The sequence below is a fragment of the Gymnoscopelus braueri genome (assembly GCF_963280865.1).
Source record: "Gymnoscopelus braueri genome assembly, chromosome: 17".
In the NCBI taxonomy this organism is placed as follows: domain Eukaryota; kingdom Metazoa; phylum Chordata; class Actinopteri; order Myctophiformes; family Myctophidae; genus Gymnoscopelus; species Gymnoscopelus braueri.
Window position 1 is genome coordinate 23130864 of NC_137617.1, and position 15468 is coordinate 23146331.

At 40.9% G+C, this 15468-nt stretch overlaps 1 protein-coding gene across 5 annotated transcripts in view; it reads left to right on the plus strand.

Annotated features, from left to right (window-relative positions):
• The window catches only part of mpp2b (MAGUK p55 scaffold protein 2b), a 72326-nt gene that overhangs the window by 54542 nt on the left and 2316 nt on the right, over positions 1–15468 (plus strand). For all 5 annotated transcript variants that reach the window (XM_080455526.1, XM_080455525.1, XM_080455527.1 and 2 more), the window contains 7 exons: positions 1176–1403; positions 6729–6860; positions 7259–7361; positions 9536–9604; positions 10410–10571; positions 12907–13109; positions 15123–15251. In XM_080455526.1, coding sequence (XP_080311652.1) covers positions 1176–1403; positions 6729–6860; positions 7259–7361; positions 9536–9604; positions 10410–10571; positions 12907–13109; positions 15123–15251 — 1026 coding nt within the window. The remainder of the gene's footprint in view (positions 1–1175; positions 1404–6728; positions 6861–7258; positions 7362–9535; positions 9605–10409; positions 10572–12906; positions 13110–15122; positions 15252–15468) is intronic.

Below are 15468 nucleotides of genomic sequence, written 5' to 3' on the forward strand. Positions count from 1 at the left end.
ACCTAGTCAATACTATCGCAGAAAACCTTTATGATGTCACCTTTCACCTCAATGATAGTTAACCAAATCAATAATGTATTGTTGGGTTGTAAAGGTTTCGCTGCAGGCTACACACATTATCATGATGAAACTGTTTGAAATTATATCCAATGTTATGTAAGCTAGTTGGTCTCAGTATGAATTGTGGTTTATTTGGTAGCATTTAGTAGTGTGATTGATTTGAATCATTCTGTATAAAGTTGGTGTGCTATTTGATAGATTCGCCCGCTCACCTGTTATCTATCCCCGCCCCCGCCCCATCTTCTACTTGAGTGGGGAGTGGGAGAGTCACAAACTACAATCAGGGTGTCCACTCCAACAAGGTTAATTGACCCATACGGTGACGTGACTGGGTGCGATCTTGGTGCCCCCCTTCGGGATGGCGGCGCCCTATTCTGTTGTTAAGCCGTGACGTATGCGCCCCGTCAGAACAACTTCCGGGTCCAAGTGTGTGTTTTGCCAATATGCCGCAGTGCTGTGTCCCTGGCTGTTTTAACAGATCTGAGACTAAGATAACGACTAAAGTGACGTTAAATAATTTAACGACACTATATAATTTAGTCACTAAAGTATAATAATTTAGTCTTATTTAGTGACTAAAGTTAACATTTTGTCGAAAGTGACGTCGGACTACAAAATTACGTCAGACTTAAAAACCTGTATGTATCGTCGATTGGAAGATTTGTCTCTGGACACCGACACGCAACAAAGTATAAATCAGAAACACATTCTACATACTGTATGCACAGTGTAATACCACGTAATTGCCCTACAGCACTGTTCTTTCCTGTGAATCCGAATACAATGTACACTGGTCTTGTTCTGGCTGCCTACATAATATGTATGTAAGTAAGTAGCCTTGGGAATAATGGTTCCCAAGCCATGTGGACCATAAGGTCAGGAGCCTTTCTCCTGTTTCTGTAGCTTGAGGCAGTTTCATGTACAATTACACCCCCTGGACAAGACGCTAGTATGTCCAACCCTTGATGCTGAGTGCCTAACAGCGAGGCTTTGGGCACCATTTTAGTAGCCTTTGGTATGACTCGGCCTGGGATTGAACCCCGACCTCCCAGTGTCAGGGCGAACACTCTAACCACAAGGCTGGATTTCCTGTGTGTGTGTGTGTGTATGTGCAGGGTGTGACGTTTCGCGTAGAGAACGGCGAGCTGGTGATCGCCAGGATCCTCCACGGCGGCATGATCGACCAGCAGGGCCTGCTCCATGTCGGTGACATCATCAAGGAGGTGAACGGCAAGGAGGTGGGCAATGACCCCAATCTCCTGCAGGAGATGTTGAAGGACGCCAGTGGCAGCGTAGTGCTGAAGATCCTGCCCAGCTACCAGGAACCTCACACAACCAGACAGGTTAGCTGAAGCCTTACATGTACAATAGGACGGTGAATATGTTCGGTGAATAGCGGAAGTAGCTGATCCACAACATTGTAGATAGGCTATTTTCCAGCTATACTGTAAGCTCCAAGTTGCAATTGAAAGTAAGAGCACAAGTCATGACAAATCAGAGTAGATTTATTCTAGAGATAGAACTCCACCATGGGCCAATAAGAAGATCTGAATGAATATTTGTAATTTGTCTCTATCCCCCTGGGTCATTGGCTTATGTTACAGTACATGGAGGCATTAATCAAACATAATTTAAGGCTATAATCTGACGGCATAATACAAAGCAAGTCTTTTGCACACCTACACCCTAAAAGCTAAAGGTCTGACAGACCGAAACGTTGTTATTCCCATTCAAACTTTTCTTTAATTGCATTTGAAGACGGTGTGCGGGAGTTTTTTCTTTCAATAATCTGATTGCAACAGCTGCAGTCAGATCTAATTAAAGGCCTAATCCTGAAGTCCAGCGGTCATTTGTAACGTTTCAATAACAGGGTTTTTAACATCAGATCAGCTGGGCATGTCAAGGCAAAATCTTTGCGAAATCTTTTCAAAGATTTTCAAAAACATTGACCTATAAGGTCACAATGTGTGGCAATGTGATGTGTTATGAGCTTGCAGATCGTAGAGTGGCTATTCTCGCCATGCGACACCATCATAAGAGTATGCAAGTGGTTAACCACCAATAGTCAGAAACAGGATAAACGTTTATAATCCTACTGTATTGATACACACTACTGTTGGCAGTCTTATAGCAGGTAGCTCCTGCTTACCGTAGAGAAACTGTGTGTGCGTGTGCGTGTGTGTGTGTGTGTGTGTGTGTGTGTGTGTGTGTGTGAGTGACTATACTTGTGAGTACTAAATATCCCCACAAGTATAGTAGAATTCAAGAAATAGACATTGTGTAATTTTTCTGGTCCTGATAAGAGAAATGATTGTTCAGGTTTGGATTAGACATTTAGAGGTTAGGTTTATGAGTTGGAATTATGCTTGATTTATACTTAGTTGTGTGCCAGTGTCAAATGGTGTGTGACATAAAATTGCCATCAGAAAAATGTGATGTCCTCACAAGTAGTGAGGACATCACAAGTAAGTGTGTGTGTGTGTGTGTGTGTGTGTGTGTGTGTGTGTGTGTGTGTGTGTGTGTGTGTGTGTGTGTGTGTGTGTGTGTGTGTGTGTGTGTGTGTGTGTGTGTGTGTGTGTGTGTGTGTGTGTGTGTGTGTGTGTGTGTGTGTGTGTGTGTGTGTGTGTGTGTGTGTGTGTGTGTGTGTGTGTGTCCTTCAGTTGTTAACCTTGTTCACCCTGCCAAGAATTACACATCGGCTTCTGCAGCCTCTGCAAATGCAGCTTTTATAGATGGCACAGGCTATTCTGTATTAATACACTGCCTCCATTACAGTTTTGTCACTTATCCAAATATTTTTCCTGAGATCTACTCCACTAAAAAAAATTTCGGCTCATACATAATGGATCAGAGTATAAAGGACTTTGTAAGAGTAAGAAACGGCACCCAAACTCTCCCAAAAGGCAACAATTGTTTCATCTTTTTTCCGCCCACGTTCACGTCAGAAAGATTGTTTCAGTCTTTCAGTTATATCAAAGACTCATAGGTAATTCAGGATCTAGTGATACAACAGCATAGAAAAAGATTAAATGGGGACCGTCTGGGTGTTTTGCTCTTTGCAGACGATAGTACAAAGTCAAATCATCGGTGTTTGTGCACTCTCTGAGTTACAAAATGGATAAATGAACACTGAGGATTGTACTGTGTAGTGCAGTGCTTTCATCTCAAGACCCAAAAGAGTGCTGTCCACAGTATTCTAGGATAGAGTACAGTAGAAGGAGGTTGAGTAGTAGGTCGTTCCCTTTTCCTTTTTGAGATAACAGGATGGTAAAGATTGGAAGGAGAATCCTTAGTGGTGGCACAGGTGAGAAAGCTCTAGATTTGTTCCTACCTGTACATCAATGAACATACATTTAAAGCTGTATCATTGTAACTTTTTTTTGTGAACCAAATGTTTTTTTTGTTATACAGAGTAGAAATCTCCAGGTTTTTCAAACATTTGCAACATACAAATAACATGAAAAGAGCAACACTGACAATAAGGAGAAAAGAAAACTCAAATGTTATTTTGTCCAGTCTGTATGGTAGAGTATACTGTATGTTAATACAATATACAATTGGGGTGGTTGTATTTGGTCTCCCTGCTCTTCTATTGAGACATTTAGATCTTTTGACACGATCCTGCTTCTGGTATGACCCGAATTTTGAGCTCAGTGGTAAAAAAATTCAACACTTGCCCATGGGACGTGGGTTCAAATCCGGGGTAGAACAGGAACGTTACATGTATATACATGGCCTTATTCTTATTTTAATTTCAAGAAAGATTTACTCATCAAATTGCTTACTTATACTCAATTAGACTGGTACAGAATATACACATATAAAGTAAAATATAGAATATACTAGAATGTCTTGCAATCTCGATTTCCTGTAGCTCTTCTCTGCACTCCTTTGGGCTGATATACGGCCGATGAAAAGACGAACTGCAAGCAGCCAGCAGCTGCAGGGATTTTCTTTCCAGAACTGCCTTTTTTGAAAGGCTCCAGATCATAGTCCGATAGCTTCACAATCCAAGTCTTTTCAGGGGCTATCCTTTAAAAAAGTAAAACGATTATATTCTTAGCTTTGGCAATTTCACTGCGTTTCAAAAGGCCCTAGACTTCAGAGTCTTGGCAACCATTTGAGGATTTCTAAGCTAGCTTTCAGAAGTGGTACAGTGTTCCTCTTCATCTTTTCTTAGGATATTAAGCTCTGGATTTCAGAGCCTAATTCAACCTTAACCCATTAAAACCGGGAAAGCAAATGTGTCATTTTAGATTTTAGCGTTGGCTATTCAAAAATAGCAGATATACCAGCTCACAGCACGTCACTTCGCCTTTGTACATCTGCTATTTTTGTCCTTTTTTGAAAAATCTTGAAAGTTTGAGAACTACTGATTTAGAAGGCATTTGTAGAATTTGCCTCAGGCCTTAATGGGTTAATATAGGTGGTCCGTCTGTGATAATGACACGGGTGATTTGGCTCCGTATTATACTGGGAGGAGCAGTGTAGGTAGATGGTATAATGCAGTGGTTCTCAAAGTGGAGTCTGGGGACCACTAAGGGTCCTTGGGGAGGTTCCTGGGGGTACCCAGCAAAATTACTTAATATAGCATCAAAATCTGTTTAAACACTTTAACCCTACTTTGACCCATTTCAAAATAGCTGATCGACAAGCTCACAACACATCACAATGCGACGCGTTTGCAGATCTGCTTTTTTTTTATCTTGAAAAATGTTTTTTAATATTTTTGAAACATTTTAACAACACAAATCTTGTATAGGGGTCCCTGCTCCTTAGCACAAAATATTTTATGATGGGGGTCCGCGGCAAAATACGTATTAATTTGGAGTTCGTTGACATGATAAAGTTTGAGAACCACCGGTATAATGTATGCAAAGGATATTGAATGATTTCAATTGTTCCCAGAAGTGCTCTGGGCATCCAGGCTATATTTCACTGTCCTGTCTGTCTGCTACTGATGCTATGGCAGCTCTACTCCATTGACAGCTCCCTGTGGCTAGTGTGTGTGTATGTGTGTGTGTGTGTGTGTGTGTGTGTGTGTGTGTGTGTGTGGGGGGGGGTGTGTGTGTGTGTGTGTGTGTGGGATCTGTCACTCACTAACAAATATCTGTGCAGACAGACCCAGACAAGTATATGGACTCATGCATGCACACACACATACAGTAGATGTTTGTCACACACACACACACACACACACACACACACACACACACACACACACACACACACACACACACACACACACACACACACACACACACACACACACACACACACACACACACAGTGGCTTACAGGGTTGGGGTTGCAGGCATTTTTGTTCATGCATCAGTTCAGCATGAGGAAACACTGTCAAGTACAGGGGGGTGGTTTCCATGGCTACACATGTTGTCTCTGTTTCTCTCATTCACTATCTATTTATATCTATCCATCTGTCTATTCTGACTCTGCTTGTAGCACTACACTTTTTTTTTTGTTGCTATTCCCTTTTCTATTAACCCTTTCAATCCGGGAACGCATCTACAAATGTCTTCTAAATCCTAACAGTTTTCTGAAAACCAAAGATTTGCACAGATTTTCATGATTAAAAAAAATCTCATAGCTCATAGCGTGGCACTCGGTGCCGCGCTATGAGCTTGTATATCTGCTATTTTTGAATAGCCAAAGTATAAAATAATGGCTATAGCTAAAATCTAAAATGACACAGATGCGTTCCCGGTCTTAATGGATTAATCGAATAATTGAGAGAAGCGCGTATTTGTTTGATATTTTGTAATAATTTTATGTCAACAAATCAATTAACCACATTATTTCACACTTTGTCACACAGCAGTGTCATACAGAATTAGTTGCAATAGCAGAACGCATTGACTATTTTTATTTACATTGTTTGACATTTCCGAAGATTTTCGCCTATAATGACATGACCAATTTAGGGATTGATTATTAATTGATACATTTTTGTAATGACTGATTAAATCGATTAGTTCGATTAACTGTTGCACCGCTATATGAATAGAACATATTAACCTCTTTAGGGCTCTAATGATTGCAATGTTGGTCCATCTTTCCATATCGTTGCTTGTCCAAAACCGTTCCTTTTTTTTTTTTTTATAATGAAAATAGCCGTTGTGAGCTAGTAGATCTGCTTTTTTCACAACTTTTATGTGACACTCTTGGCTTGATGAAGTAGGGCATTAATGTACGAAAAAAGTTGAAATATGGAGATACAAGGTTTCTGCCTGACAGCAACAATATGTAAAAACACATACAAGATACTGTATCTGGAAAACTACTGGCTGCAATTTGCTATGCACTTTATGAGCAGCAAATAGTTTGAGAAGCGCTGCTCTAGTGCCATTATGCCAAAACCTGCACTTTCACATAAGATATCTCACAATCTGATGTCATAAAACTTGCTGAACTCATTCATGCTCCCCAGAGGATGAACCCACCCTATTGATTTTTCGTGACACCGTGGTCTTTCCTTGAGACCACAATATTCTCTGTAGTCTGTGAATTTTGTGCCATAAATCATTTTATAATAGTATTTGTCACTTGTGTCAAACATTGGATATCTCATTTTGGAATGAAACTTGGGTTATAGCACTGTATAACTTTGTTTTTACGGGGGCATTTTCCTATGCTTCATCTGTCTCCTCCAGGCATTTGTGAAGTGTCACTTTGACTACGATCCCTCTCATGACAACCTGATTCCTTGTAAAGAGGCAGGGCTGAGCTTCAGCAGTGGAGACATTCTACAGATCTTCAACCAAGAGGACCTCAACTGGTGGCAAGTCAGTACAGCAGCTCTCGCTCATTCATTAGTTCGATTAACTGTTGCACCCCTACATTCAATGATATACTGTGAGAAACTGACCTTGCCACCTTGTCAGCAAGTGTCATGAAATGTGGGCAATTTCTAGCTACACCTATCAAACGGGCTCTTTAAAGACATGTAAAAGTATCCTTTAAGGTGCACAGTTAATATTCCAGAATTGGGTACTGTGATTTTAGTCTTCACCATTGATGATTGTAGAATTTGTCCATTTTACAACGTCAAACATTGAAACGAGTTCTCTGCGAGACTTACAGTATATTTGTCTTTGATAACCTTGATCACAACACCCAGCCAAATAAACAGGAATGCCCACTTCACATCATAATAAGGATCCTTGTGTGTCCTCCTCCATAGGCCTGTCACCTAGAGGGAGGCAGCGCGGGCCTCATTCCCAGCCAGCTCCTGGAGGAGAAGAGGAAAGCCTTCGTTAAGAGGGATCTGGAGCTCACTACTACAGGTGCAGTCATGATGAGTACCAGCGTCTACACACAGCACAGAGACACTTATTATGCCAGTCTAACACAGTCAAAACCTTGCCATGTGACTGCACTACAATACCCAACTCTGCACTTCACTTCACGCACACCAGCGACAACAAAGGCAACATCTGTTCCTCTTCACATATGCAGTGTCATTTGTCGTCGTCCCCCCGTCCTCCCCTCCAGTCTGTTACTCCCTCAGTGAGTGCTGAAGAACTGGTAATGAGCATTGGTGTAAAGTAACTAAGTACTCAAGTACTGTACAATTTTCCGTACTTTTTACCCCTACATCTCAGAGGCAAATATTGTACTTTTTACTCCTCTACAATTATTTGAAAATAGCCGATCTGCTCACAACGTGTCGCAAAGCTACACGTTGTGAGCTTTTAGATCTGCTACTTTTATACATTTTGAACACTTGTGAAATGGGACATTCTACATAACGAGTACTTTTACTTTTGGTACTTTAAGTATATTTTGATGCCAATACTTTTATGCTAAAAGTACATTTTACATACAGGACTTTTTATTGTAACAGAGTATTTTTACATAGTGGTATTGATACTTTTACTTAAGTAAAAAAATGTAAGTACTTTGTCCACCCCCTCTGGTCTGTTAGACTGTTACTCCATCAGTGAGCGCTGGAGAACTGGTAATGAGCATTGCTGTGACTCAGACAGGACTGATCCAATCTGCTCGCTGTTAAGCCGCCGGCCCTTGCATTCAAAAACTCTGTCCTAGAGAAGAGATATGGGGGAGGGGGAGGCGGGGCTGCTGATTGAGTGGCCGCGATATGGTCTCCAAGGACAAAACCTTATCAGAGACATCGGCTCGGCTCTTGATGAGATGCCGCAGGAATAAAAAGGCTTAATTGCAGCAATTAGCGGAATACCACCATTTGCACGATTTTAGATTCCATAATTATACACATTGTTGGCATATAGCAGGTAGAACTGGAGGGTGGGTGCATCATTTAGTTTTGAATGCCTGTCTGCTCAAAGTCGACATGTTGAAGTTAACATTTTCAAACAGGCTTATTTAAGCTATTAAAAAAAGATAAAGAAAAAAAAGTGGGGAAAAAGGTATTTTCATATACGATGCAACAGGTGCTATGAGATAAAAAAAAAAATCAGAATCATGAATGAAAAACTATAATTGTAATAAAAATCCTGAATACACAACATTACGTACACAAATAAGAGTGCTTATCATTTTGGCATTTTATACTTTCAAAAATTGCCCATCTACAGGCTGACATTGTGATGTGTTGTGAGCTTGTAGATCTGCTTTTTTTTTAAACAATTTGAAAAAATGTGAAAGCTATTGAACAAATTAGAAACAATGGACGTCAAGGTGAAAGTGGTTAAGGACCCCCCCCCCCCTCCCCCCGGAGTCCCTGTGATCCAGGCTCCACACTGCACCCTCACAGTAGTGGGGCAAAGAACAGGTGGTGAGTCATCTCGGTCCGTGTGCCCTTGGCTTCTGGTGAAGAGAGAAGATGACGGGCCCAAACAAACAATACTGTCCTTGGGGTGGTGCTCGAAGGACACATCTGTCCACTTGCACACTCCACTCATAATATATCAGCTGAGATCGTGGTGGGAATAGTGCAGTACATTTAGAGGGGATACAATTTGGTCTGGGTTTTGCGGTTTAGAAATGATTTACGTGGGCATTTGTCACGGAATGAACAACCAAGGAGCAGGTATATTTCAACGGCTAGGAATCACGGAATCACGTCATGACTTAAGTATCATATAAACAGCTTCCTGTGTTAAACTCAGACACTTAAGACATTTCTCTGCCATGTTTATCGTTTCCTTTGTATCAGGCGCGGTCTTCTCTGGAGACCACTCTCCTGTCATATTGTAGTAGACAGCCAGACAATGACAGCCAGTCCCAGGTGTTCTGTGGCACACAGATGGAGTTGAAATAATCGGTTCATTGGGTCACAGTGCCATCTAGTGCTGAAGGTTGTGTACTGCCCCTTATGGATGTTTGATTTAGTATGTAGTAGAAGGCAACAGACCTTGCCTTGCCGGTACAGTATATCACTTTAACGCTGGAACTTTGTTGAAGTGGCTGGCAAAGACAAGTGTGCCACACTGCCACTCCATCGTTGTATTGTCTCACGCTCCGCTGCCTCTCATAGGTCCATTGTGCGCTGGGATGGGCGGCAAGAAGAAAAAGAAGATGATGTATCTGACGACCAAAAATGCAGGTACAGTGCTTTATGCCTCCAGCACGCTCCCTGATTCTCTCAGTGGTTTTTGAGAATGTAATGTTTTTTTGTGTGATGTGCAGAATGCAAAATATGCGCAGACAGACACAGGGCAGGCAGACACACACACACACATACACACACACACACACACACACACACACACACACACACACACACACACACACACACACACACACACACACACACACACACACACACCACACCCACACACACACTTAATCAGTTCAGCATGTCATATACAGGAGGGTGGTTGCCATGGCTACACATTGTCTCTATTTCGCTTTCTGTATATCGTCTCTGTTGGGCGACAACCTTGTATGTCCAAAACCGTTACTCTTCAGGAAATAGAAAAAAGAATGTGTGTTCCAATGGATCCAATGTATTTATTATTCAAACCTAACATTTTCAAAAATAGCAGATCTACAAGCTCACAATTTTTGCTATTTTTGCTATTTTTGCGTGACACTAAAGTACCCGGAAGTAGGGCATTCATTTATGAAAAGAATCATTGTATTATTGTATATTAGGCTATTCTAGCCTGGTGTGTCATAATACCAGATGGATATGCTTTGTGTATATATATAGATATCTTTTGTTTTTGTTATTTTTATTTATTCCTTCTGTTCTTTCTACTTGCTCGCCCCTCCTCTTTTTCTTTTCTCTCTTTGCTGTGACGTGACACTTATGATTCTTTCTATTCCATTACTCACAAGACACATTTTCAATATCTAATAAAACTGGATGTAAAATAACATTTTTAACTTTGTAACATATGTCGTAGAATTCGATCGCCATGAGCTGCGCATCTACGAGGAAGTGGCCAAAGTCCCGCCCTTCAGGAGGAAGACGCTGGTTCTGATTGGAGCACAGGGTGTGGGCCGTCGCAGCCTGAAGAACAAACTGCTGGTTTCGGACGCCCAGCGCCACGGCACCACCATTCCCTGTGAGTACCTCTTCCCTTAGTTTGTACTAAGATTTTTATGATAATATAACATGAATATAAAAATGTACTAGTATTTTTTCTTTACAACTTTGAAAACAATTAGTTTTCTTTGTGATGAAGATAAATAGGTACTTAAAGTATACTAAATTAGTTCCACTGGTCCAAGCCTGAACACAATCGATTGATTGATCATTAAAATGAGCATGCTCTGAAAATGCACACAGCCCACCCATCTGACCACTTGATGGGTGGGCGCAAACGCTTTCCAGATTTTCAAGTGGGCCCTTATCCAGAAAAGGCTGAGAACCACTGGTGTGGTATTTGATTCGGGTGTGCAGCACTAATAGATAGACCTTTGGCGGCACAGCAGTTAAAGTACAGATACAGATTAAGAGAAGTACTGTACGATACAGCAAGGGTAGCGACACAAAACTAGAAGTCTAAAGAACAACATCACAAAAACACCAACAATGAACTATAGTATAATAGTATAGTAACCTCACCTGCACTATGCACGAACAAATACACACACACAATCACAGTGTGGTTACGGCATCAGCAGAATACTCTGATATCAATACAATGCCAACTGTATTATCAGTACAATAGCCGTGCCCATAGTGTCATTAATAGGGCTGATCCTAGCTGTTGGATTACATACATTCCTCAGGATAGGTCAGTACACAATCAACACCAGAGCCAGCCCAGGACTACATGTGAATGTGTGACTTTTCAGGTTTAGCCACCAGTGTTGCCATGTCTGCGACTTTGGGCTTGTTTTTCTATGAAGACTCTTGTAAATATTGGTAGTTGTGGGTTGCTTCCTAATGTTGTAATTATTAATGTGTTGTGCCAGGGAGACCGGGTATTAGATTTGTGTTGTTAAAATGTTTCTAATATATTCCAAATATTTAAACAAACAAAAAAATCATGCGTTGTGAGCTTGTAGAGCTCATAAACCTGGTTGCTTATTTCTCTTGCAAAATCTGGCAACACTGTTAGCCACTTAAAGGGATATTTCACTTTCAAAAAAACTTTTGGTCATTTTATCGTCTACTCAGGCTTTTGTGAGCCCCCCAGATCGTTTTTAAGTTGCTTGATTCATTATTTAGATATTTGATATTCATTTTATCAGACACGCCCCCTTCCTATACAAACCCATTATAACTTCAAACTCCAATCTAACAGGTTAAAAATGGAGTTTGAAGTTATAATGGGTTTGTATAGGAAGGGGGCGTGTCTGATAAAATGATGTGTGTGTGTGTGTGTGTGTGTGTGTGTGTGTGTGTGCGTGTGTGCGTGTGTGCGTGTGTGCGTGTGTGCGTGTGTGCGTGTGTGCGTGCGTGCGTGCGTGCGTGCGTGCGTGCGTGCGGTGTGTGTGCGCGTCTGTGGAATAGATTCAGAATACACAGTACTGGCTGTTACTCCAGAGCTATTAATTAGACGATTGACCAAGCAGAGCAACCAACTAATGCTAAGCTAACTGAGCTCAGTGGAAGATGGTCCTTTAATTAGGTAGATGCAGTACAACGGAATAGGCATGATGATAGTCATACAGAAGGCTTCAAACTGTGTCTAACACGAAGCTGGTCAAACCGCTATTGCTTGCAAGTTTAATTTGCCAACATGGTATAGAAAATGCATCTTCTGAATAGTTCCTTTGACCTCAAGGCGAGCACCAGTGCAGCAGTAAGACAGCAAACATGGCATGAAATATTATGACATATTTTGGTAGCTACTGTATGGCATGCATGGTCATGGCCTTAGAGCGGGTCCCTGGGCGCTGCTCAGTGGCTGCCCACTTCTCCTAGTAGTTAGGATGGGTCAAATGCAGAGAACGAACTTCCCCAAGGGGATCAACGAAGAATAACTCCTCTTTTATTGCCTTTAAATGGCTGTATAAGAAGCGGGGGCAGGTCTGTAGCCAGTGATTTAAGTGATGTGGCAACACAGAACTAAAGGGCCAGAGGATTTATTTTCTTCTTATTTCTTCCTTTGCATCTCCTTTCTTCTTATATGGTATATATCCCTTTAAATTAGTTTCCTTTAAATCTCTTTGCTCTTTCTGTTGCTGCAGGAACCAGTATTTTAGGGCCCAAGTAGGGGCCAAAAGTATTTTGGGGGGCTTTCTGTGTTGATTTTGTAGGCTATATGCTATTTCTTCCTGTCTAGATGAACTGAAACTGAATTTAGAATTGAATATCTAGAACACATTTCTAGCAGAGGACAAATGATGAAAAGACCCACAATGACCTCATGACTTTCAGGACTATGTTTGAGACTAGATTCTCCCCCAAATGAAAGCAACCTATCCCTCCACTCTGTCGTCCCTCAGTCACCACCAGAAAACCCAAAGTGGATGAGAGGGATGGAAAAATGTACTCGTTCATGAGTCGCAGTGAGATGGAGAGTGACATCAAAAACGGGCGTTTCCTGGAGCATGGCGACTACGATGGGAACCTGTATGGAACCAAGATCAACTCCATCCATGAGGTCATGGACACGGGGAAGATCTGCATCCTCGACGTCAACCCACAGGTGGGAAAAGATACTGTCCTGCCACTTACAACAGCAGCCTGCTAATTGAGCTCTGCTCTATTCCTGCCTTCTTTTCTTCCTTCCTTTCCTTCCTTCATTCCTATCCTCCTCCTTTCCTCACTACCTTCTAATTCTATCCTTCTTTTCTTTCCTCTACTATGGACAGATTGTTAAACTCTTGACACAGTGTATATACAGTCAGTATATACCTTGTATGCTGTATCACACACTTATCTCAGGTGTACATTACAACTAAGCATGCATAGTTTTGTTGCTCCAGTTTTGTCTTCATCTAGAGAACTCAGTGGCAAGATTCAGAAAATCCCATTAGCTTTGTTAGGTAGTTGGTATTTAAAACAAGGCCACGCTAAAATTATGAACAGTGAGCACAGTAAAGTCTCAAACGTATTTCTATTGTGGTCCTCTGGACAATGGTAGGTTTTGCATGTACAGCATATGCTATGGTATGGCAGGATTATACGTCATAGACTTACTGTACAGTATTACAAATATGTCTACAGTATTACACAATTACACATACACATACACAATAAATCCATAAAATCTAGAGAGAGAGAAAGAAGATATATATTGAATTGAACAAATTGGGCAGCAGTAGGAGTCATACTCACTAAAGCACACTCTGCTTTTGGGAATGTAAAAATATAGGTAATAATCTTATAAAATATTCAAACATTTAAAACATTTTTTTTTTACTATTTTTGCATTTTCAATATGGGCTATTGTCACTATTCTTCATACGAGTATATACAGTAGGGCTTACGTGGTTAACATGGATTTGACATTCCTTTTAAAGCAGTACAGAGTTATGAATGTTTTTTGGGGGTAAGAGGCAACCTATTCCACTACAACGCTTCAGAATTTGGCGCTGATCGGTCCAGTGTTTTATGAGATTAGCTTTGATTGATTGATTGAAAATTTTATTAGGCCAAAGAATGTGAAACAACACAGTTACATTTATAATACTTTTGTCTAAAAGGTCCGACCAAAAAAGTCCTTGCGGACTTGTTTCCGTTGGGGTCCTTGAATTAATTTCATAGACATATATAGTAGCAACCAAACAGTTCAAATCAACATAAAAATACAGAGAAAAAATACCACTATGTAAAAAAAAAAAAAAGCATGAACAATAAAGAATATATACAAAAAAGGGGAGGGGGTTGTCTGTCTACCGGGAAACTGGTACTACCTCCTCTTATGGCCTCCAGATAGATGAGTTTTTGGGGCTGTTTTTTTTTCTGTTGCATGCCTATTCTGGGGGGAACATTCGCCAAAAGTAGCAGATCCTTGCACGTTGTGAGCTTGTAGATCGTCTATTTTTGGCAAAGAGATTTGTCGTAGACGGGAAAAAAAGCGGTCCAAGTACAGTTATAACTCTTTTTCTAAGAATAGTGGGTTTGAGTGGCTAAAACTGAAAAGTCACATTCACATGCAGTCCTGGCTCTGGTGTTATGATTGTGTACTGAAGTATCCTGAGGAATGTAAGCAATCCAATATCTACAGTAGGAGCTTCCATATTAATGACACTATGGAGCAGACTAAGTTTTATCTGTGACACTGTTGCCTCCATGGGCAAACTGTTTAGTTTTAAGGCCACTCCAGTGTTTCCCCTATATTTGCATTCAGCAGCGGTATCCTGCCGCTGTTGAAATATGACCGCCCTGCTGAATTTTTATGTACATTTTTAGACAGAGTGACTCTAAGCTACTGTACTCTGTCTTTAGCTTACTTTTTAGATGACTAATTCTGCCTCCAAACCTCAAGGAGCTGGCATAATCAGAATGATACTGAAGTTAGTGACTAATACATCTATCTGACTAATAATTTGTTCGATAAATCCACTAGCTCAAGACGATAATGTTACTAATAAGTCACCCTCTCAGAATTATAATTGCACCCATATTTTAGCCATGTATTGCATTGCTTGAATAATAAAGTATAATAAAAATGTTTTTAATCTATATTTGTGTGGTATTATGTTCTTCTCTCTAGGCCCTCAAAGTCCTGCGTACGTCTGAGTTCCTGCCCTATGTGGTGTTCATCGAAGCGCCAGATTTCGAGGTTCTCAAAGCCATGAATAGGTCAGCCATTGAGATGGGAGTGGTCACAAAACAGTTAACGGTAAGTGTGCCTTAATTGGTTTCAAGAAAAACTTCCATTCAATCTCTTTTTGAATGTATTATTACTCAAAGTGCTACCGGTAAAGTGTGTAATCAAGAGTGACACCTCACAGCTGGAATACAGAATATATTGAAACTGCATTCAGGACAATTACTGTGTAATTTCACTTCAGCTGTGCACCCAATTTCCATGTTTACCGCATCCCTCGTTGCCAGCC